Source organism: Heterocephalus glaber, unplaced genomic scaffold (genome assembly GCF_053883595.1).
Source record: "Heterocephalus glaber isolate CG9 unplaced genomic scaffold, H.glaber_assembly_v1.0 deba00001454, whole genome shotgun sequence".
In the NCBI taxonomy this organism is placed as follows: domain Eukaryota; kingdom Metazoa; phylum Chordata; class Mammalia; order Rodentia; family Bathyergidae; genus Heterocephalus; species Heterocephalus glaber.
The window spans coordinates 11779073-11802173 of record NW_028258303.1 but is presented as its reverse complement, the minus strand read 5'-3'; the positions used below and the strand labels follow the sequence as shown (position 1 = coordinate 11802173).

The 23101-nt window shown below is 37.0% G+C and overlaps 1 protein-coding gene across 3 annotated transcripts in view; it reads right to left on the bottom strand.

Annotated features, from left to right (window-relative positions):
• The window catches only part of LOC101721703 (broad substrate specificity ATP-binding cassette transporter ABCG2), an 83808-nt gene that overhangs the window by 5003 nt on the left and 55704 nt on the right, over positions 1–23101 (bottom strand). For all 3 annotated transcript variants that reach the window (XM_087215841.1, XM_004848051.4, XM_021261053.2), the window contains exons 10-14: positions 22001–22083; positions 5858–5947; positions 4532–4656; positions 2860–3014; positions 301–390 (exon numbers count right to left, since the gene is read on the bottom strand). In XM_087215841.1, the coding sequence (XP_087071967.1) occupies positions 301–390; positions 2860–3014; positions 4532–4656; positions 5858–5947; positions 22001–22083 (543 nt within the window). The remainder of the gene's footprint in view (positions 1–300; positions 391–2859; positions 3015–4531; positions 4657–5857; positions 5948–22000; positions 22084–23101) is intronic.

Genomic DNA, 23101 nt, shown 5'->3' with positions numbered 1-23101 from the left:
TCCTCTCATTAATTTCCTTGTTGAACTGAAACACAATATTTCTTTCATCAATAAGCCAATCTTTCTCCTTTACTATGAGATTTCTCCATTTCCTACATCTTCCTCAAACAATAAAGTCATTGGGGAAAACCCCGGAGGGCTCCCTGTACCAATAGTAAATTTTCATCCATTGCTCCTGAAAGAAAATTCTTCAATTGGAGATGGCCACAGCCCATGCCTGGGGAAAAGACATGGTTAGGCTTTATTTTGGTTTGCTTTAGCTTGGAAACCAAGTCAGGATGACAGTTAAGGATAGTTTACCGTGAAGCCATAATACAGAATACTGAAGTACTGAAGCCACACAAGTCGAGGTGCCATGGTTCTAAGATTTACTGTGATACCTGAAAAAATCTACAGAAAAAAAGCACAAGTCAGAACCAGTCCAATTATTTTATGAAAAATTCTAAAAAAGACCCACTTCAAGAACTCTATGACCTTTGAAACATTTCCACTAGAACTATTTCTAGAAGTTACTTCCACTTTAAACACTCGTCTCCCGTCTCCCTCCTTTGCATATGAATAACCCTGCACAGCTAAGGCTTCCTGTAGTTTCAGATGAAGTCAATACCACCCATGATATATTATTGATTCCATTTACTTGGAAGACCCTTAAATATCAACAGTAGGTCCTTATATTTTTCATAACTACACACAATGGAAGATTAAGAAGTACAGTCATAGCAGGGCATGGTAGCATAGGCCTGTATGGCCTAGCTCTATGGGAAGCTGAGGTAGAATCGTAAATTACAGTCCTACTCAGGCAATTTAGTGAGACTCTGTCTCAAAATAAAAAATGAAAAAGGCCTGAGGAAATGGCTCAGTGGTAGAGTGTCTCTGGGTTCAATCCTCAGTCCTGGGGAAGAAAAGCAAGTCATCTCTTGGTGTCCAAGTGCCACTGGTTCCAGGAACCTCTCAGCTTCTGCAGATGCTCAAGTTCCTTATTTTTAAATGGTATAGTATTTCCATGTGATCCATGTTTATCTTTTATACTTTAAATATACATATCCTGTATATTTTCAATGATCTCTAGATTTCTTGTGGTACCTAATACAATGTAAATGCTACGAAAATTGTTTGTACTGAATAATTTAGGGAATGATGACAAGAAAAGAAAAACTCCACATTGTATCAGCACAGATACAATTTTTGTTTTGTATAGTTTTGATCTGTGATTGGTTGAATCTTTGCATGTGGAAGCCATGGACACAAAGGGGCAACCGTACTGACTATTCTAACTTCACCACCACTATCTGATCCTCCTAATTATCCTGGCAATCTAAGAACACACCAGAATAATTTTGAATATCAGAGGCTACTCTATAATTCTATACAAAAATGAGATTTGTTATTTACAAGGTTTTACATTCTACATTCATGACTTTCAGAATAACTTGCCATTCAGAATGCAGATTTCAGGTAACCCAAAGTGAAGGAAGGAAAAACAGCAGGACAAGAAAAAGAACAACAGGAAACTTGGTCAATACCTTCATTTAAATCTACCCTCAAAACAGTATCACAATGGAGATGGAAGGAAGGATTATTCAACATGAACAAGAAACACTATGAGGATTACCTAACACTTGTCCCAACTAGTGCTGGGTGTACTGAGGTATACAAAACAATGACAATGCTGATGGCATATCTGAATATATTTAAACTTGAGCTAATAAGGTATTTAGTATATAACGCAGCTTGAGTAAAATATAGTTTTTTGACTGATTTTAAAGTTCTATGTGGAAACCTTTACAAAATAATCAAAATATCATATAAATCAAACAAACGATTTATATTTACTGAAGGACATTTTCTTTACTGGAAGACAGTATAGAAATATAAAGAAGGCTTATCTACATTGTTGCAAAATTCAGAAAAGGAAGAACCATACTTTGGCAAAAGCACATGCTAATTAGATATCACTAAAAGGTATTTACTCCTACTCTAGTAGAATATGTATTAATAGGCTAAGCATTCCTGTATACTTGATATAGCAGGGAGAAAATCTATGGCAAGTGGTTCTATTTATCTTTTGATTCATTTATGTGAGTGCAAAGTTTATGATCATGTCAAATTTGCACTAACTATTTAAAAAAAGATAAGCAAGGGGCCAGGGATTTTGCCCAGTGGCACCATGCCTGCCTGGCAAGCACAAGGTCCTGAGTTTGATTCCTGGTACTGAGAAAAAAAAAAGATAAGCAGGAATATACTGATATGAGATTGCCAGAAATCCAGAGAGGAGATAACCTGGTACCACAGACTTTGGAATTCTCCAGTATTTTAAAAACACTCCTTTTCAAAATACAAGAGGCTCCCAAGACAGACTTCCCATCCCCTACAATGTTACACATTTCGCAGAGCTTCACTTTCACCTAGGAGGGTAGTGAACCCAAACCTATTACCTCCACTGTGGTTAAATAGCTGGAAGTTCTCTAACACTAGTATGAAATGTAGGCAGGTAACCTGGAATTTGTATGAGGGAACTGGTGAATCCTAGTTTTTCTGGGTTTGGAAGTTCTAATTTATCAAGATTTTATAAAATGTCACTTATAAGTATCTTTTAAAAGCTTATTAGTAAGCTTAGTTAGTAAATAAGTATGTCAGCTAAGTTATACTATGTTAGAACAACAGCAAAAAAAAAAAAAAAGAAAAAAAGAAAAAACCCTGTATAAGATCAAGGAGGACAGCTGGTGCATTCTCTAATTATTAACTATATTATGGCCCCTTAAAAGAATCTACACAATCCATAGCAGGTTTTACAGGACAGGTAAATGTGCAGGAAGAAAAAAGGGAAAATTCCCTCAGAGAAGGACAGTTCATACTCACCATCATAAACACAAAATAGATGTCCATAAGACGTGTTGTTAAAAACACCACACCCTGACCTGCTGCAATGGCCAGTGCCAAAAAATGGGCTGAACAAGACACCATCATAAGGGAAAACATCATGATTAAGAAAGCTCCCACTGCTCGTTTCAAACCTTAGAAAGAAAAGAAGGGCTCAGTTCAACAGCCTAGGTTACTGTGTAAGTACAATTGTTTACTGAGTATGTAAAACTATAGTATTCCGAGAAATCAATGTCAGAATCTAAAAAGTCACTCCCTATACAACTATCCTGGGTCACCAATTGTGTTGTTTGCTTCTATGTAGCTACCTAAAGTTATCACACTGTTTTCCTTTTTACACTTACTGCAAAAACATTTTTCCACACACCCTGTGCTCCCTCATGTGTGATTATGAACAATTTCTGAGTTCCTGAGATTGAGAGCTCCAGACAACACAATGGGCCAGAATTCTTCTGCCTTCGCCTCTCACAGAAAACTCAGCAATAGCCACTCTCTTATCCAGGCAACTCCACAGCACTCGGTGTGTGCTGTGACTGCACTAGTGAGGAGACTGGGGTTAGGGTTCCACAGCCTCTCAAAGTCTTAATATCCTGGAAGAGCAGACTGTATCTCTAAAACCTAAGTCCCCTGACAAAGCATCACATGACTCTGTGATTGGGAATCCAGCTAAGTTAAGTTTAATAAACTATTCTCTAAACTACAATGAGCCAGTGCTCTGGGTCACACAGTCTGAAGATTTTGGTATAGCCACACAACTATCAATCAAGAGTCCAGAGTTGAGGGGTGTATGAATTACATGTTTAATTCTTTATGAGGCACTTCTTATTTGAAAAAATGGAAGTTTTAAGCTCTTTCAGTGGTTCTTATCCTGTAATGTACTGTCAAAAATAGATAAGGTTGCTATGTATATGTGTGTGTCAGGGAAATATATGGATACACTGATGTAATGAGCTTGGGAGGTGAAGCTTGAGAAAAAGACACAAATGAATCTGTCTCCATTCCTATAACAAGTATTTTTATTACATTAATAAACCTCCAAATCTCATATTTTAATCATGAGAGAATGTATATTGATTTATTGTCTATGTAACAATAGATATTACCTATCTATACTTTATTTCTATATAGTGATGTATGTACAGAGATATAGATAAAAGTATGGATAGATAAGCAATAAATATTCCAGTGGCTCTAGCACAGTCTCAAATAGATTTATAAATTCTTCCATAGTTGTACATGACACTCAGCATCTGTCACCAAAATGTAGTTGCATAAATAATTTGAATTTTGGTTGCCAGGCATGGGGACACATGCCTGTAATTCCAGGACTCTGGAGGCTGAGGCAGGAGGATTGCTGTAAGTTCAAGGCTAACTCAGGCTACATGGTAAGTTCAAGGCCACCCTGAACTACATAGTGGAATGCTGTCTCAAAAAACAAAAACAAAACAAAAAAAGTTTGGTGTGGAACAAGACTTGAGAAAAATATCTACGTTGTATAGCCACTTTAAAGCATGCACAGTAGATTAATGCTTCCCTAGCTCCTGGCTTGGTTTGTAGTTTTCAGAACCATAAAAATGCTTTCATGCTTCTATAAACTGGCTTTACCTCAGATTTAAGACTAAAGGCACATTCTTTTTGTCTTGTTACTTACCTAACATGAAGTACAATATACAATTAAATATAATGCTTGGTAACAATTTCCTGCATAGTAAATCACATAGTAATTTTCCAAAGAAATAAGAGGACAGTCTGTAGTATCCACTGATATACTCATGCCTATAGAAGACAAACACACATCATAAATCTCAGATTAGTTTCAGAGGGCACAGACGAGAGGCTGTACAGACTGCTGCCACCTGAGGTTCAACACACCAGCTTTCCACATCCTCCAGACTCCCCTCACCCCAGCTGCCAGCCCCCCTGGAGATCAGCCCCAGAAGGCTCTTGCTGTGACATCTCTTACTACTGAATTCCCTCTTGCAGCTGTCCACACCTCCCTAAAGCCTCCCTCCAGGTGCTCCTCAGAGACACTGCCTCTCCTCTGATGCTGGCTCTCTGTGAAGAACAGTACTTCGGGGGCTAATCTCAGGTCTGATGAAGGATTTATTTCTCCCCACTTCTGATTATGAAGGGGACGTTATTATCTAAGGCTCCCAGTACAGCTTCAAAACATTAAACTTTATTTACTTTTGCTACTCTCATGTTAGGAAAAGAAATAGACTTTTAGTGATCACACACTTTTAGTGTCACACCCAACAAACAGGTCTGACAGCAACCAAATCCTAATCTTTCCTCTTCCTCATGACATCAGTCTCCCATAATTCCAAAACTGTCATTATCCTCATTTCTTCTTTCTCTGATGATTCCTTTACTTGACATATAAGTATAGGCAAATCTCTTCCATCTTTGAAAAACACATGAAACAAAATCAGACTGGTTTTTAGTGGAAACCCGCTCTCTGGCTTTCTGTATTTCTCTACCCACTGAAGACTGAACTTGGTGAATTCTTTGTCGACTATGCCTCCCATGGCAATTTGCTGCTGACCCTACTCCTACACCAAGCCTCCTAAACTTTTCTTGGCAAGGGTCATCATGACCTGTTATTTGCTGAAAACAAACAAACAAAAAATACTTCTCAATCCTTTGTTTTCTCTGGTGCAGCACTGGGACTTATGAACTATATCCTAGTCTTGAAATTCCTTTCCTATGGTTGTAAGGCCTACATGCTTTAGATTTTCCACCACACTCATGCCTTTTTGTTTCTGTTAACATTGGTCATTCCCATACTTATTTCAAAATCTAGTACTGTATTGTACATGATAAAATATACAACTTATTTTGGTAAATTAAGCAAATACGGGAAGAAATGAAAGGAGAGAAAAAGATAATCCTTGAGATCAAATCCTTGGCCCAATTCTGGAAGTGACTAGTTAGCCCAACAGCCATAGATGCCCTTCCCAGAACAGAGCTTACGCACATAAAGAGCTTCTTCTCTAACACGAATGTTTCCACTGCCGCCAAGAAGCTGAAACTCTGGTAGATTGTCAGCACAAATAGTATTGAGGCTCTGCCAGGATAGAACCAGGACAAACGCACCACAGTCAATTCAACACACTTATGTCGATATTTTACCCACAAAACTCTTTCTACAAATGATATAACATTAAACAGATTATACATAACGTACATATATTACAACTGTCCTGGCTAAAGCAGAGAGGGAAGCATATGCGTGACCCACGAGGTCCCTTATCTGTTCCCATAGTGACTGCGACTCCATATTATAACATATTTTCAAATGCATGATCTTAGGTTTCTGTACACCAAACTGTGGAACTGTGCTCTAAAATACACGTGTTGAAGGATGAACCCTTAGTGTAGGAGGTAGGTCTTTTGAGAGGTAAGATGGGGTCAAGAGACTAGAGTCCTCAAAATGAGATTAGTGGTTTTAGAAGGGGAAGAAACAGCATACATGCTCTGCTAAGGGAGGCCACAGGGAGAAGGTGGTCACCTGAAGCCAGGACAGGGACCTTAAGGGACCCTGATCCTACTGGACCAGAATCCTGACTGCAGATTTCAGATGTCAGAACTGAGGGAAAATAAACCTTCTGTGGTTTAAGCCACCCAATCTGTGGTGTTTCATTATGGCAACCTGAGCTAATAAATAAATCACAAAAATACTAATCACCTCTCAGTTTAACAAAAATGCAGGGTGTCATTTCTAAATCATTCCCAATGTATAAAGAGAAAAATAGCAAGCTAAATCAAACTTAACCATTTCTAAATTTTCAATTCTCAATTATCATTTTGGTGTTAAAATTCAGTAAAGAAGAAAGTAAAACATGGAACAAAAATGAAAGAGAAGAGACTCCTCACTCAGTAGTTTATTACAGACACCCATCACATACCCATGAGCAAAGCTTTAATAATTATCCTTGACATAGGACAACTCATTTCCTGTGTGGTTTCCCAAGTAGTCAAAAAAGAAACAAAGTGATGTTAATTATAAAAAAGAAAAGGGCTCAGTTAATGTACACTTGAGAGAAATACAGGTTTTATAAAAGCATGCTAACATTCTTGAAATAGGAATCAGCTTTTCTTCATAAATAAACAACTTAATAGACATGGAGGTTGTTAGCTGAAACTGAAAATGAGATGACATGGTGTATTATTTAAATGACATAAAAGCAAGAGAAATTTTTAAAAATATATGAACTCCAGTGAACACCTCAGCTAAACAAAGGAAAATTAAGAGCCTATAGAGACTCAATTATTTTAATACCTGAAAAATGAATAATTGCAAGTATAGGCTGTTATAATGTAAATGTTTATTCAATAGTTGAAATGAATGAAAGTAGCTGGGCCTAGTAGAAAATCAGCTGAATAACTTTTGGTAAAGTTAAAAGCTAGTTTCAGAAACATGGGACATAGTGAAGAGTCAGTTTACTTTGTGGTCTCACATCTAATAGAATAGTAATATTTATGATTCTGAAAAAGTCGAAAGTAAATTTCTTCTAAATCTTAAAATAATTTATTTTATACTAAATAGTTTTTATTTTAAAAACATTTAGCCAAACCTAGTGGTGCACTCCAGTCTCCCAGCACTCTGAAGCAGGAGGAACCCCATGAGTTTGAGGTCAGCCTGGGATGCATAGTGAGTTCAAAGCCAGTCTGAACTACATAGCAAGACCCTGTCTCAAAAAACAAAAAACAAAAAACAAAAAAAAAGAAAAATACCAACAACCCAACCAAGCCAAACCAAGCAAAACATTTAATGTATTCCAATTCCTTCCAACAAGGTAATGAATGTATATCTGTCATATCTATTTATTGATGACTTATTTTAAGTTTTTAGTTGTAAGTTTAAAAATTACATATTTATGGGGTAAAACTGAAATTATGATTTATGAATACAAAGAGAAAAAAATTGAACCCATTTAGTTAAGGTGATATTTATCACTTCAAATAGTTACCATTATATATGTTGAAAATATTTGAATTTACTCTCAGCAATTTTGAAATATGTTATTACTAATCAAACTCTACTATGAATCTCAAAAATTTTTTTAAAAGCCTTCTTCCTCCTGAGTAGCTGAGATGATGTACCCTTTGCCCATGATCTCCTCATGGTAATCCCCCAGCTTATGATGACCACCATTCCACTCTCTATTTTCTAAAAGTTCAATTGTTTTAGAATCCACATACACTTGTGAAACTGAGGTGTTTGTTTTCATGAGGTTGGATTGTTTTGCTTAGGATTATGTTTTCTAGTTTCATTCATGTTAGAGAAATAACAATTTTTAAAACAGAATAGTATTCCATTGAGTACACTCACTACACACTATTATTGCTCCATCTGGAAAAGAACATTTAGACTAATTCCTGAACTTGGCTATTGTGAATAGTATTATAATGAACATGGTAGTTCAGGCATCACTTCAGCAAACTGACTTCAAATATTCTTTGTAAATACTCAGAGGTAGGAATAATGAATCCAATTATTTTTAAATACCTGTTTCCTAATCTGTTTAGTTATATCTACAACCCTGGTGATAGAGCCATTAATTCAAAAGAATTCATACAGTGTCCATGATTCAAACCTATTGTCTCAGTTGCACAGGTTAGAAAAAATACAAAGAGGGTGCTTGAGCACTCCAAGAATAACTAAACTACGGACCCACTGAGCAATTTAAAATGATGCAGTACTGATATTCACCCCTGAGGGGCACTTTGAGAACTAGGTTCCAGAGATGATGCTGGGGCATTTTTGTCTAATCCAAAAAATCAACCACTCATCACCTCAGGAGAGATGAGATAACATATACACATACATGCTTGTCTGCATCCACGCGCGCACGCGCACACACGCACACACACACACATACACACACACATGAATCACTTTCATGAAGTCTGAATTCTTCTAACAAAATTATAGCAAAGATTAAGTCAAAAGTACAAATTTAAAAAGTCATGTATGGTGTTCACACTTAAATCCTAGCATTCTATGGGGCTGGAACAGGAGAACCTCAAGCTCAACTCCTGTCATGGCAATTTAACAATATATTTCAAAATTTAAAAAAAATTAAAAAGGATTGAGATGTCCCTGAGAACAAAGGCTTGGGGTTCAGTCCACATTACCACATAACTAAATAGAATAAATGAATAAATAAACAAAAAAATACCAAGATTAATGCTCAGTTTTTGGGTTGTGGTCTGTGTGGATGCCATTGAGAAACTTGTTATCACTGAAACAAGATGAAATGTTTCTCAATTATTTTCCAAATGCTCCCTGCTACACAATACATAAGTCCACAATCTTAGATCCTGTGATGTAGGGTATGTTGGATGAAGAGATGGCATCCACTCAGGGCATAACCCAAAACTCCTAGGTGTGGAAACAATCCAGAGATCTCAGCCTTCAGTGAAGGTAAAAAGGTGCTAAAACTCTAGAAATCACTGTAATAAATATCTCATTTTAGAGTAAAGCTATCTGATTTCATATGGAAGTAAATTTATTTCCCATGAGTTGAAAATTGGCTTTCATGTTTATTCTTTCATTCAAAAATAACTGTTCATCTCCATATCAAAATAAGCTCCCACAACTTTTCTCAATAGTAAAATGGTAAAATAGTGAAATAATACCACCCACCCAGCTGGTCATGGAGAAATAACCTGAGGCTGTGAATGTCCAGCCTGGCACAGTGATTCTCCACACATGAATCCTGAGATGGATTCCACAAGGACCCTGAGTTTGTGCCGAGGACCTGTGTCCAGAATGTGACACAGCCATTAAAAATGTCCCATTGTGATTTGGACATGGTGAAACATGCTTGTAATCCTAGCAAATGGGGAGGCTGAGGTAGAAGGACAGAAAGTTTAATGCCAGCCTGGGCAACTTAGCAAGATCATTTTAACATAAAGACTCAAAAGATCTGAGAGTATTGCTCACTGGTAAAGCACCTCTGGGTTCTCCCATGAATAGAACAAAACCAAACCAAAGCCTAATCATAAACAAAATTTTTAAGGGCACATTTGATTTCCAGTCATAGGACTGAAAGGAAGTAAAGATCATGAGAGTGACACTATTACTCATATAACAGGAAAAATTGAGTCCACATGCTTACCCAACCCTCAAGTCAAACAAATCAAGGGGCCTCCCAGCCAGGGGTGGACAGGTGAGGAGAAGAGCCATGTGTGCTCCTGCAGCATCACCACCCACCCCCTGCCCCCATAGCCCCCTGTCCCATTGCCTCTGGCCTTCTAGCTGCCTGGTACCTGGATCCACACCACAGAGGCACAGGAGGTCATAAAGGCCATTGTGCTGAGCTGCAGAAGATATAGCAGAAGTGAACAACAGAAAGAGGGCCTCTCTCAGGCTCCTTGATGAAAATTGAAGCCCACTGGAAAAGTGAAGAGTATCTCTTCAATAAAGGCACACCAGACCACTATAGTTGGTAATTTGGAGGGATCACCACCTCCCATCAGAACTTGGACCGTCTTCAGGGGAAGGGTAGCTGGAACCTGCAGTAGAGCCTTGCAGAGTTCAACCCTGCAGGAGGACAGGGAGCTCAACTTGGGACTTGCAGCCAGAAATCTGCTTGAATTTCATGGGTCTGGGACTGGCTTGCTGAGACTCACTGACTTATATCTGTACACTACTGCCCACGTTGTCTATTGTGACAGCAGAGACATACCCTGAAGGAGCCCCTTCATTTTTATTTTTTATTTGTTATTTTCAAAATTATCTTTTTGTCTTATTTTTAATTTTTGTTTTTTTCTATTCTTTCCAAATTTTTTTTCTTCTTTTTCTTTCTCTCTTTCTTGCTCTCCCACATTGTTCTTCATCTCCCTTTTTGTTCCTGTTCTGGCCCTAATTCAGATTTCTTCTTTCTTTTTCTTTTCTTCTCATTTTTTCCTTCTCTCGATCATCATTAGTTTCAAAGGAAAGTGAATACAGTTTCTAGCTTTCCTATTGCTGATAGGTTGATCTATTCTTGTCTTTTTTCTTTCATTCTGTTTTTTCCTCTTGTCTTCAACAGTTCCCTGGAGTTTGTGTGATCTTCCTGTGTCCTCTGGCCTCACTTCTAATCTTTCCTTTTCCTTCTACCTATCCCTCCCTCCCCAACTCCTTCTAAGTTCTCATCCTGAAGGGTAAAGTTGCTATATTGAAGAGTCTAATCACTATAAACATATTTTGGGCTGGTCCTCAATTTTGAGTTAATTCACACTGTTAAAGATGATAGATTAATAACTACCACAAATTGTTATTTTCTAAGTTGTACTTTATATTATTGTTATTGCTGATTGTATCACTTGAGCAAAGGTGTTGTGATTGATGTAATCAGTTATCCTTCTGGTATAATGAAAATGGGATTGCCCCAGAGTCATTAGAGACTCAAAAAATTAAGACTAGCTATATCTGGAAGACATCTCTGAGAAGAAATCATTCCACAGGGGTTCTAAATACAAGCAACAAAGATACCTACAATAACCAATATTGAAGTATCAACCCAGGAACTAAACCAAGGACAGTACCAACGACAAAAATAGAAATGAGAAGACATTTAAGCAAGGCTCAATCCAAGACTTCCAGCTCACCAAAGGCAAACTCTGGGAGAACAAGGTGGAAAAGTCTGATAATCAACCACCTGGACACCCTGAACTGATAGCACAGGAAGCAACAAAACAGATGAATGAGGCTCTAGAAAAATTCAAAACAGAAATAATTTCCCAGATAACTACAGAGATGGTAAACAGAATGAAAGACATGATTAGAGACTCTAGAACAGAAACAGATAAAAAAAATAGATGAGTTCAGGACCATGATGAAAGCCATAAATGCCCAGCATAGGAAAGAAATGTAAATCATGAACACCCAACATAGGAAAGAAATGGAATCCATAAAACAGATTTAAACAGATATCCAGGAGATTAAAAAGTCTATTGAAGGAATACACAGCAGACTGAGACAATCTGAAGATACAATATCAGATATAAAGACAGAATGGTGGTCAGTGACCATGAAAAGAGAGATCTCTTAAAACTAGTAAGGGACCATAAGAAATCAATCCAACAGCTCCTTGATGATCCAAAGAAGAATAATATGACTGATAGGAGTCCACAAAAAAGCAGGAGAAAGTACAAATGACATAAAATAACTGTTCACAGAATTAATGAAAGAAAACTTCCCAAACAGAGCAAAAGAAATTGACATACAGATAAGTGAAGCATATAGGACTCCAACTAGCCTTGATAAAAAAAAAATCTACACCTAAACATATAATAGTCAAGATCCCAGAAACCCAACAGAAGAGCAAAATAGTACAAGCAGTTAGAGCAAAGAAACAAATCACTTGCAAAGGAAAGCCCATCAGAATCACAGCAGACTTTGTGACACAAATCCTCAAATCAGGGAGAGCCTGGGGTGAGGTATTTCAAGCCCTAAAAGAAAACAACCTCCAACCTAGAATGATGTATCCTGCAAAACTATCTTTCAAAATTGGTGGGAAATAAGATACTTCCATGACAAAAAATACCTGAGAAATTTCATGAATACCAAACCAACACTCCAAAAATTCTAAAAAGTATCCTAGAAAAAGACAATGAAGGTCACAACTCCATGATGCCCAACAGAGCAAATCCATTGGGCAAGGCAAGAAATTAAAAGGAGAGGGAAAAAAATACAAAAAAAGTGCCAAGAACAGGAAAGTCAATACATATCAGTTATAAACTTCAATGTTCATGGGCTCAACTCACCAATCAAAAGAAACAGACTGGCAGAATGGATTAAGAAGCAAAATCCAACAATATGCTGTATACAAGAAACAAACCTAGTTCAAAAAGAAACTCATAGACTAAAAGTAAAAAGATGGAAAACAGTTCTCCACACAACAGAAACCCAGAAAAAAGCAGGGGTAGTAATCTTATTTGCAGACAAAGCAAATTTCAAACCAAAACTAATTAAGAGAAACAAAGATAGTAACTACATCCTTGTGAAGGGAACAATCCAAGAGGAAGAGAAGTCAATCATAAATATAGACACACCAAATATGAATGCTCCCAACTATACAAAACAAATATTAATGGACATGAAAAACCAAAGAAGCACTAAAAAATTGTAGAGGGTGACCTCAATACCCTACTGTCAAAAACAGACAGATCATCTAGACAAAAAAACCACAACAAAATACTGGAACTGAGGCTCCCCCACCACCATCCCAGGCCCCTAGGGCAGTGAAGCTGAGCTGGTCCCAGCACCCAGAAGGAAGCTCCCCACCGCCATCCCAGGCTCCTAGGGCAGTGAAGCTCAGCTGGTCCCAGCACCTGGAAGGAAGCTCCCTTGCTGCCATCCCAAGCTTCTAGGGCAGAGAAGGTGACCCGCGTGTGTGCCAGAAGCACCCCTCCCCGCCGTGGAAATGAGAAGCCACATAAACAAGCCTCAAAAACAGACTTCCAGATCACTTACAGCAACCCCAAAGGGAAAAGAGATGGAAAACTCTGATACTCAATCACCTGGACTCTCTGAACTGGCAACAAAAGAGGATCTGGGAAAAATGAAATCAGAAATAATTACTCAGATAACAGCAAAGATTTTGCTCATGGTGCAAGACATGATTAATAAATCTAGAGAGGACACAGAAAAATAGAGGATCTGAGGAATATGATGGAATCCCAACATAGGAAACAAATGGAATCCATAAAACAGATGCAAACAGATTTCCAAGACATTAAAAACTCCATGGAAAGTCAGCACAGCAGAATGAACCAATGTGAGGACAGAATTTCAGATATAGAAGATAAGATTGCAATTAGTGACCAGGAAAAGAAAAATTGCTTTAAAATTGTAAGGGAACAAGAGAAATCAATCCAGCAGCTGCTAGACTATGCAAAGAAGAATAACATAAGACTGATTGGAGTCAATGAAGAAACAGGAGAGAGTGCAGATGACATAAAAAAACTGTTCACAGAAGTGATGGCAGAAAACTTCCCAAGGAGGGGAAAAGAACTTGACATACAGATAAGTGAGGCATATAGCACTCCAGCTAGCCTTAATCAAAAAAAATCTACACATAGGCATATAATAGTCAGGATTCCAGAAATCCAACAGAAGAACAAAATTCTACAAGCAGTGAGAGAAAAGAAACAAATCACATACAAAGGAAAGCCCATCAGAATCACAGCAGACTTCTCAATGCAAACCGTCAAGGCAAGAAGAGCTTGGAGTGATGTATTTCAAACCCTAAAGGAAAACAGCCTCCAACCCAGATTGATGTACCCTGCAAAACTATCTTTCAAAATTGATGGAGAAATAAGATACTTTCATGATAAAGAGCACCTCAGGAACTTCATGAATATCAAACCGGCACTCCAAAAAATTTTAGACAATACCCTAGGAAAAGACAATGAGGATCACAACCCCAGAAAACCTAGCAGAATGAATCCATTGGGGGTGAAAAATTAAATGCAAAGAGGGAGAATCCAACAAAAAGAAAAAGTCATGACAAGGCTTTTAAAACTTTTAACTTCATCTCCCTAATGAGTGTATAATTCAATCTTATTATTGTACTGATTAGTATTATTCTGATTCTAGAGTTGCACACCATTTCTTGTGCTATACTGGCTATTTATCATCTTATGTCTACATTTTAATTGGTTTGTCTGTTAATGAGCTCTAAGAATTCTTTATATATTCTGCTTATAGGTTATATGCATTGTAAATATGGTCTGTTTAAGGACTACTTTTCATTTTAATGATGTCATTTAAAGTTCTAAATTTTGATGGAATCTCATTTATCAGTTTTTTTCTTTTATACTTCATGTTTTTTGTATCCTAGGTAGTTCTTGCCTACCCTGAATTCATAAATATTTTCCCTTATAATTTCTTCTTAAAGTTTTATAGTGTTAGGCTTTCTTATTTAAGTTCACAGATCCCTTCAAGTTATTTTCATGTATGGAAAAAAAGGGTTGAGGTTAATTTTTTATATACGGATACCAGGTGTTCTAGTGCTGTTTGCTGAAGACACTATCTCTTCCTCGGCTCTTGAATCGAGTTTATATTCTATAAAATGCTAATGTTAAATAATCTTTCAAAACTCAGTGGACCATATATGTGTGGTTCTATTTCTAGATTCTCTGTTTTATTCCAATGATCTATGTGTCTTTCCTTACACCAACACTGCCTTGATTACTGTAGCTTTAGAAGAAGTCTTAAAATTGGGTGCTAACCGTCTTCCAGTACTGTTTTTGTTTTTGGCTTTTCTGGGTCCTTTGTACTCCTACATAATTTTTAAATTTCAATATCCAGTTCTTCATTTATAGCAAGTATACACAGACCTGAATTTTTATATACCTTGTGTTTTCTAATCCTGCTGAATTCAAATACAAGTTCTAGGGGCTCCTAGAGATTTCTTAGTATTTTCTCTGTAGATGATCATTTCATTTACATATAAAGATTTTGCTTCTGCCATGCCAATCCTATCCTAGTTGTGTCATTTTATTGCCAGACTATTTTGGTGGGGACTAGGTTTCAAAGTTTAATGGACAGATAAAGAGTAAGCATATCTGCCCTTGTTCCCCACCTTAAGGAGAAAGCATTGTATCTTCTCCATTCATACAAGGCATTCTTGCTGGAAGTATGGAGTACATGTCTTTAATTTGTTGAGAAGTTTCTGTTCTATTTCTAGGCTCTGATAGCTTTTACCATGAACAGCTATAGAATTTGGTCCAATACTTTTTCTCCAACTAGTGACAGGATCATATGGCTTTTTCCTTTCCTCTGTTAAAATGATGACTTTTGGGGTTGGATCTTCCAATGCTGAACCAACACTGCCATCCCTATAACAAAACCACTTTCTACATACTGCCAGATCTGACTTCTAATAGTTTGTTTTGTTAAACACATTTCTATCTATGTTCATACTTTTTTCTTCTACTATCCTTATCCAGTTTTAGGATTAGCACAATGTTGAGTTCCTAAAATGAGGGTAGAAATGTTCCTTCTTTTTTCTGCTTTAATTGTTTAATATAATTTATCAGTTAAAATGTTTTTGAGCCTGCTGTTGTCATATAGGTAGGTTTTCAAGCTAGGAATGTACTTTCTTTAATAGGTGCTATTCAAATTTTATATTTCCTCCAGAGTTAGTTTCATTAATTTGTCTTCTAAATTACTTCTTAGAAGTTGTCAAATTTATTTCAAAAAAGATTTTTGTAATATGCTTTCTATATCCTTTTATATTCTGTAAAATCTGTGGTAATGTCTCCTAGATCTTAATATTGTAATTTTAAAAATGTATAACTGATATTGTTTTACAGAAAGAAAAGGTCTAAAAGAGCAGAGGAATTGGGAGGGGTAGGGGAAGGGAAAAAAAGGGAAAGGAAATATACAAGAAGAGGAAAAAAATGGAAACAAGGTCGTTGCAAATAGGGAAGGGTGGAGGGGGTGAAGGGAGGGCAAGGGAAGGGGAAAAAAAAAAAAGAACCAAGAGACTCTTGTAATGGTACAAGATCCCAATGATGAATGTAACTGTATTGTTTACCTAAAATGTACCAATAAAGTTAATGGGGGAAAAAAAATACTGGAACTGAACCAAGTTTTGAACAAATGGACTTAACAGATGTTTACAGAATGTTCCACCCCACAAAATCAGAATATACATTCTTTTCAGCTGCACATGGGTCATTCTCCAAAATAGACCACATAATAGTTCATAGAACATGTTTAAGTAAATGCAAAGGAATTGAAGTTATCCCATGTATATTATCAGATAATAGTGCAATTAAACTGGAGATCAATAACATAAGCAACCACAAGAACTTCACAAACACATGGAAATTGAATAACACTCTCTTGAACAACCAATAGGTCACAGTGGAAATTAAAGAAGAAATTAGAGTTTCTGCAATTAAATGATAGTGCCAGTACAATATACAGGAATCTATGGGACACAATGAAAGCAGTTCTATGAGGGAAATTCATAGCAGTGAATGCCCACACTAAGAAAAGAGAGTGACCTCAAGTAAACAACCTAATGCTGAATCTTAAGTTCCCAGAAAAAGAAGAGCAAGACAAACCCAAAGGTCGTACAAGAGAGGAAATTATAAAGATCAGAGCAGAAATCAATGCAATGGAGATTAAGAGAATGATACAAAAAAATAAATGAATCTAAGAGTTGGTTTTTTGAAAGTATAAATAAAATTGATAAACCGTTAGCCAACCTTATCAAAAAAGGAAAGACAAGGCTCAAAACAATGCAATTAGGAATGAAAAAGGTGAAGTCAAAACAGATCCAGCAGAAATCCAGAGGATCATCAATACCTACTTCAAGAACCTGTACTCTAATAAAATGGAAAACATGGAAGAAATGGACAGATTTCTAGATACATATGAATTACCAAAGTTGAACGAAGATGATATAAAAATCCTCAACACCCCAAATACAATCAGTAAAATTGGAAATGTAATTAAAAATTTACCAACAAAGAAAAGCCGAGGTCCTGATAGCTTCACTGCTGAATTATATAAGACATTTAGAGAAGAACTATTGCCACTAGTCTTTAAATTCAAAGGGAAGTAATACTTCCAAATTTATTCCTGGAAGCAAGTGTTACTTTGAATCCAAAACCAGGGAAAGTCCCAACAAAGAAAGAGAACTACAGGTTAATCTCCCTAATGAACATAGATGCAAAAATCCTCAATAAGATACTGACAAACAGAATACAGAGGGTCATCAAGAAGATCATGCACCCTGACTAAGTCGGATTTATCCCAGGGATGCAAGGATGGGTTAACATACATAAATCAATAAATGTAATACACTATAATAACAGAATCAAGGACAAAAACCATATGATCATTTCAATAGATGCAGAAAAAGCATTTGATGAAATTCAACACCCATTCATGACAAAAATACTGCAGAAAACTGGAACAGAGGGTCTTTTTTTTTTGGTATCAGGGATTGAACTCGGGTCCTTGCACTTGTGCAGCAGGCAGTGAAACCACTGAGCTAAATCCCTGGCCCTGGAATAGAGGGTCTTTATCTCAACTTGATAAAGGCATGAAAAACCAACAGCCAACATCATAGTAAATGGTCAAAAACTGAAAACTTTCATGCTAAAATCAGGAACAAGACAAGGATGCCCACTATCACCACTCCTGTTCAATAGTTTTGGAAACATTAGCCACAGCAATTAGACAAGAAGATGAAATAAAAGGAATAAAGATAGGAAAGAAAGAAGTTAAACTGTCATTATTTCCTGATGATATGATACTCTACATTGAAGACCCAAAAATCTCCATCAAAAGACTAAACTTAATTGACAGATTCAGTAGAGTAGCTGGATACAAGATCAACATTCAAAAATCAATAGCCTTCTTGTACACAAATAACAGACTCACTGAGAGAGAAATTAGGGAAACAATCCCTTTCACAATAGCATCCAAAAAAATGAAATATCTAGGAATAATTTAATAAAGGAAGCAAAAGACCTCGACATTGAGAACTACAACACTCTGAAAGAAGAGATTGAAGAGGATATAAGAAAATGGAAAGACAACCCTTATTCCTGGGTAGGAAGATCCAATATAGTGAAAATGGCCATATTTCCAAAACTACTATACAGATTCAATGCAATCCCAATTCAGATCTCAACAGTGTATTTCACAGAGCTAGAGAAAACAACCTAAAAATTCATTTGGAAGAAGCGGAGACCTAGAATAGCAAAAGCAATTCCAGGACCTAGAATAGCAAAAGCATGTCTAGAGACATGGCAGGGAATATCACAATCCCCAACTTGAAACTATACTACAAAGCTACTGTGATAAAAACAGCATGGTACTGGCAAAGAAACAGACCCAAGGATCGGTGGAATAGACTAGAAGATGAAGAAACAACTCCAGACATACTCAGCTACCTCATTTTGACAAAGGAGCCAAACATCCTCACTGGAGGAAAGATAGCCTCTTTAATAAATGGTGTTGGAAAAACTGGATTTCAACTTGCCAAAGATTAAAACTAGGCCCCTATATTTCACCATACACTAAACTAACATTGAAGTGGATTAAAGATTTAAATATTAAAAGAGAAACACTAAACTTGCTGGGAGATAAGTTAGGTAGAACTCTTGAAGACATTGGCATAGGAAAAAACTTTATAAACAAACCCTCAGTAGCACAGGAATTATCACAAAGAAACAACAACTGGGATCTCATCTTATTAAAAAGCTTCTGCACTGCAAGAGAAGCCACCAACAGAGCTAAAAGACAGCCTACAATGTGGGAAAAAAAATTTTAGCAGCTGTACCTGAGACAAAGGACTAGTATCTAGAATATACAGAGAACTGAAAAAAATCAGAGCCCCCAAATTCAAGGACCCAATCCAAAAATGGGCATCTGAAATGGACATTTCTCAGACAAAGAAGTAGAAATAGCAAATAAACACATGGAAAAATGTCAAACATCACTGGTCATTTGAGAGATGCAGATGAAAACAACACTGAGATTCCACCTCACCCCAGAAAGAATGGCTGCTATCAAGAAATCAACCAAAAACAAATGCTGGCAGGCGTGTGGGGAGAAAAAAACCCTTCTTCATTGTTGGTGGGAGTGCAGACTGGTGCAACCACTGTGGAAATCAATATGGAGATACCTCAAACAACTAGGATTGTAAGTCTCATTTGACCCAGGTATCCCTCTGGTGGGTATCTTCCCAAAAGAATTAAAAGAATCATACCACAGTGATACATGCTCAACCATGTTTATAGCAGCACAGTTTGTAATAGCTAAAACTTGGAAACAGCCCAAATGCCCACCGACTGGAGACTGGATAAAGAAGATGTGGCTTTTTTATAAAATGGAGTATTACTCAGCCATAAAGAACAAGAAACTAGAGACATTTATAGCTAAATGGATGCACATTGAGGCCATACTCTTAAGTGAAATAAATAGGACACACATGTGTAAATACTGAATAGTTTCTCTGGTGTGTAAAACTAAAAGTGTAAATAAGGATCAAAATGTATAATTGATATTGTGAAATAGGAAGAAAAGGTCTAAAGGAGTAGGGGAAGCGGGAGGGGTAGGGGAAAGAAAAGAAGGGAAAAGAAAAAATATGAGAAAAGGAAAAAATGGAAACAAAGTCTTTGTAAATAGGGAAGGGTGGAGGGGGCAGGGGAATGGGGAAAAAAATAAGAAGCAGGATACATCATGTAAAGGTACAAGATGCCAATGATGAATGTAACTGTACTGTATACCTAAAATGTACCAATAAAATTAATGAAAAAAAAACACAAATCAAAAGACATCAAGGAAACTGGTTAACAAGCAACAAAGGACAACTAGCTAAACTGAATTTCACAAAATTTAAAAACATTTATATATCAAACACACTATCAACAGAGTGAAAGACAACCCACAGAATGGGAGAAAATATATAGAAAATATATCTGTTAGGAGCTGGGTGTGGTGGTGTATGCCTGTAATCTCATCACTTGGGAGGCTGAGGCAGGAGGATTGCTGGGAGTTTAATGCCAGTCTGGGCTATGAAGTGAGTTCAAGGGCAGACTGGGCTACAAAATGAGTTCAAGGCCAGCATGAACTACATAGAGAGACCTTGTCTCAAAAAACAAATTAAAAAAACAATAACAGAAAAACAAAATGTAACTGTTGGGGTTTTAATAGCCCAGAAATACATACTCCAACTCAACAACAAAAAACCCTAAACAGTCCAATATGAAAATTGTAAAAGGTCTTGAATAGACATTTTTTTCAAAGGTTCAGTGGATCTCTATTGTTTAAAAAGAAAAGCCAGGGATGGTGGTATATCCCTTTAATCCCAATATTGGGGAGGCTAAAGCAGGAGAAATATCTGGCAGTTTAGGGAGGATCTGCCTCAAAGTTTTAAAAGGTATGGGGATGTAGCTCAGTTGGAAGTCCCTAGGTTCAACCCCTTTCCACTGCAAAAAAATTTTAAAAAGAAAGAAAGAAGAAAAGAAGGAAGGGGAGAGAGGAGGATAAGGGTTGTGAGGAGAGAGAAGAAATGAGAGGAAAAAAGAAAAGAAAAACAAAGAAAAGAAGAAAGGAAGGAGAGGCAGGCAGGTAGAAGGGAAGGAAAAGAAAAGAAAGTTTGGTTGGTTAGTTTTGGGGAGGATGTGAGAAATAGGCAATCTGGCATGTTGCTGGTAGACAATACAGTGATTTCTCAAAGAGTAGCACAATCACAGTATGACTGAACAGTTCTACTCCTGGGATCTACCCCAAAGAGGAGCAAGCGAGGACTCAAACAAGTATTTGTACAACCATAGCTGTATTATTCACAATAGCCAAATGTTGAAGAAACCCAAAATTTCAACAGCAAATTAACGCATAAAAAGTGTAATTTACACATACAAGGGAATATTTTGCAGCATTGAAAATGAAAACAATTCTGATACATGCTACAACTTGGATGACTCTTGAAGGCATTATGCTATAAGAAATAAGATAGTCACAAGGAAAGCTATAGAGTGTGACTCCATATGTATGAGTTTCCTAGGAATAGTCAAATCCAGAGATGTGGAATAGAATGGCATTAACCAGGGGTTGGAGTGGTGGGGCTGGGGAGTTGTTCTTTAATGCACATGGAGATTCCATTGGGGAAAAGGAAGTACAGCTGTGAAGTTGAATGATGGTGATAGTTACACAACAAGAATGTACTTGATACCACTGAACTGTGCACTTCAAAAGGTAAAAAGGATAAATTGTAGGGGTTAAGTTTACCCATACATACATACTTACCTGTGTGAAAAAGAAAACTGACTCAGTGAGTTTTCAATGCACTAATTCATTCTACCACACAATAAAATAACGATGTTTACCCTGTGCAAGTTTTACATTTAAATTAATAATAAATAATAATAGGCTTAAATAAAGTATCAGCATTTTCTCAAAATCAAGATCAAATTTATGCCAGGTGTGATTGTGCATACCTGCAATCCCAGCACTCAGAGGCTGAGGCAGAAGGATCACTGAGAGTTTGAGGCCAGACTGTGCTACACAGTGAGTTCAAGGCCAGCCTGGACTATATAGTGAGATCTTGTCTCAAAACAAAGCAAACAAACAAAAAGATACAAATTTACTTACCTATTCTGGAATAAAGTGCAATGATTTCTTAGCCCAAGGAAAATGCCACCAATAACCACTCCCACTATGAATGGGATAGTTGCCTTTTCAATATGAAAAAGGAAAGAATTTTGATTAGATGTAAAAAGTTATACACATCATTTATTATAAGATATACAGCTACATCATAAATCTCTCGATTTAGACAAACACTTTAAGTAGTTTGCCCAGAGTCCCTAGGAGAATATAAATGTGTATTTTATTAGAACACTTTAAAAATTAAATGGAAAATTAAGTTAGGTATTGTTTCAGGACCTGACAGAACAGCAGGGAAGACTAGTAGAAAAGTTAAGTTTCCTCCCAGTGACCAGACACTGCTGGCTCAGGGCCCAGTTCAGATGTTGGATTATGAATGGTGAGCAGAGCAATGCAGGTACCTAAGGAAGTTGTTTTGGGAACAAAATAAAGTCCAAATGGCTGAGTTTTGACTTAAACTGAACTCTCAACCCTTGTGCCTGTGAACATACCCAATTTTATACTTTAAGAGGTTTAAGAGAAAATAGGATGTCTTTACACTTAATATCAGAAATAAAACTTTAGGCCTAGGAATGTAGCTTAGTGGTAGAGTGTTTGCCTAGCATGGGGCAGACTTTGTTGTGGATCCTCAGTATAGAGAGTGGATAAATAATAAAATTATAAAAGCACATACACAATTTCTTACAATGAAATTTTGCACAGTAAGAAAGTATTGGTGAGCTGGGCCCTGCCTCCCCAGCCTCTGGGAAGATCCTGCCTGGATGGGGAAGTACATTCTCACATTGACCAAAACATCCAGCCAACTTTCTCTGGAGCACCCATGTGCTTCCTTTACCCCTCTCCTCTGTCACTGCTTCTCCATTAACCTCGGCCAGTGAGGCCTGTGGTCCACACGGCCACCTGAGCTGACAGTGCTTTGCATCTTCACCTGCTCAATCTGAGTGGAGGGCTTCCAGGGAAACTGGACATACAGTATTTTGTTTTAAGAATGCCTCAGTTAGCAAAGGATTAAGGGTTACAGAATGATATAATTTATTTGAGGAATTCTACTTGTAATTATTCTGAGTTACATATAAAAATACAGGA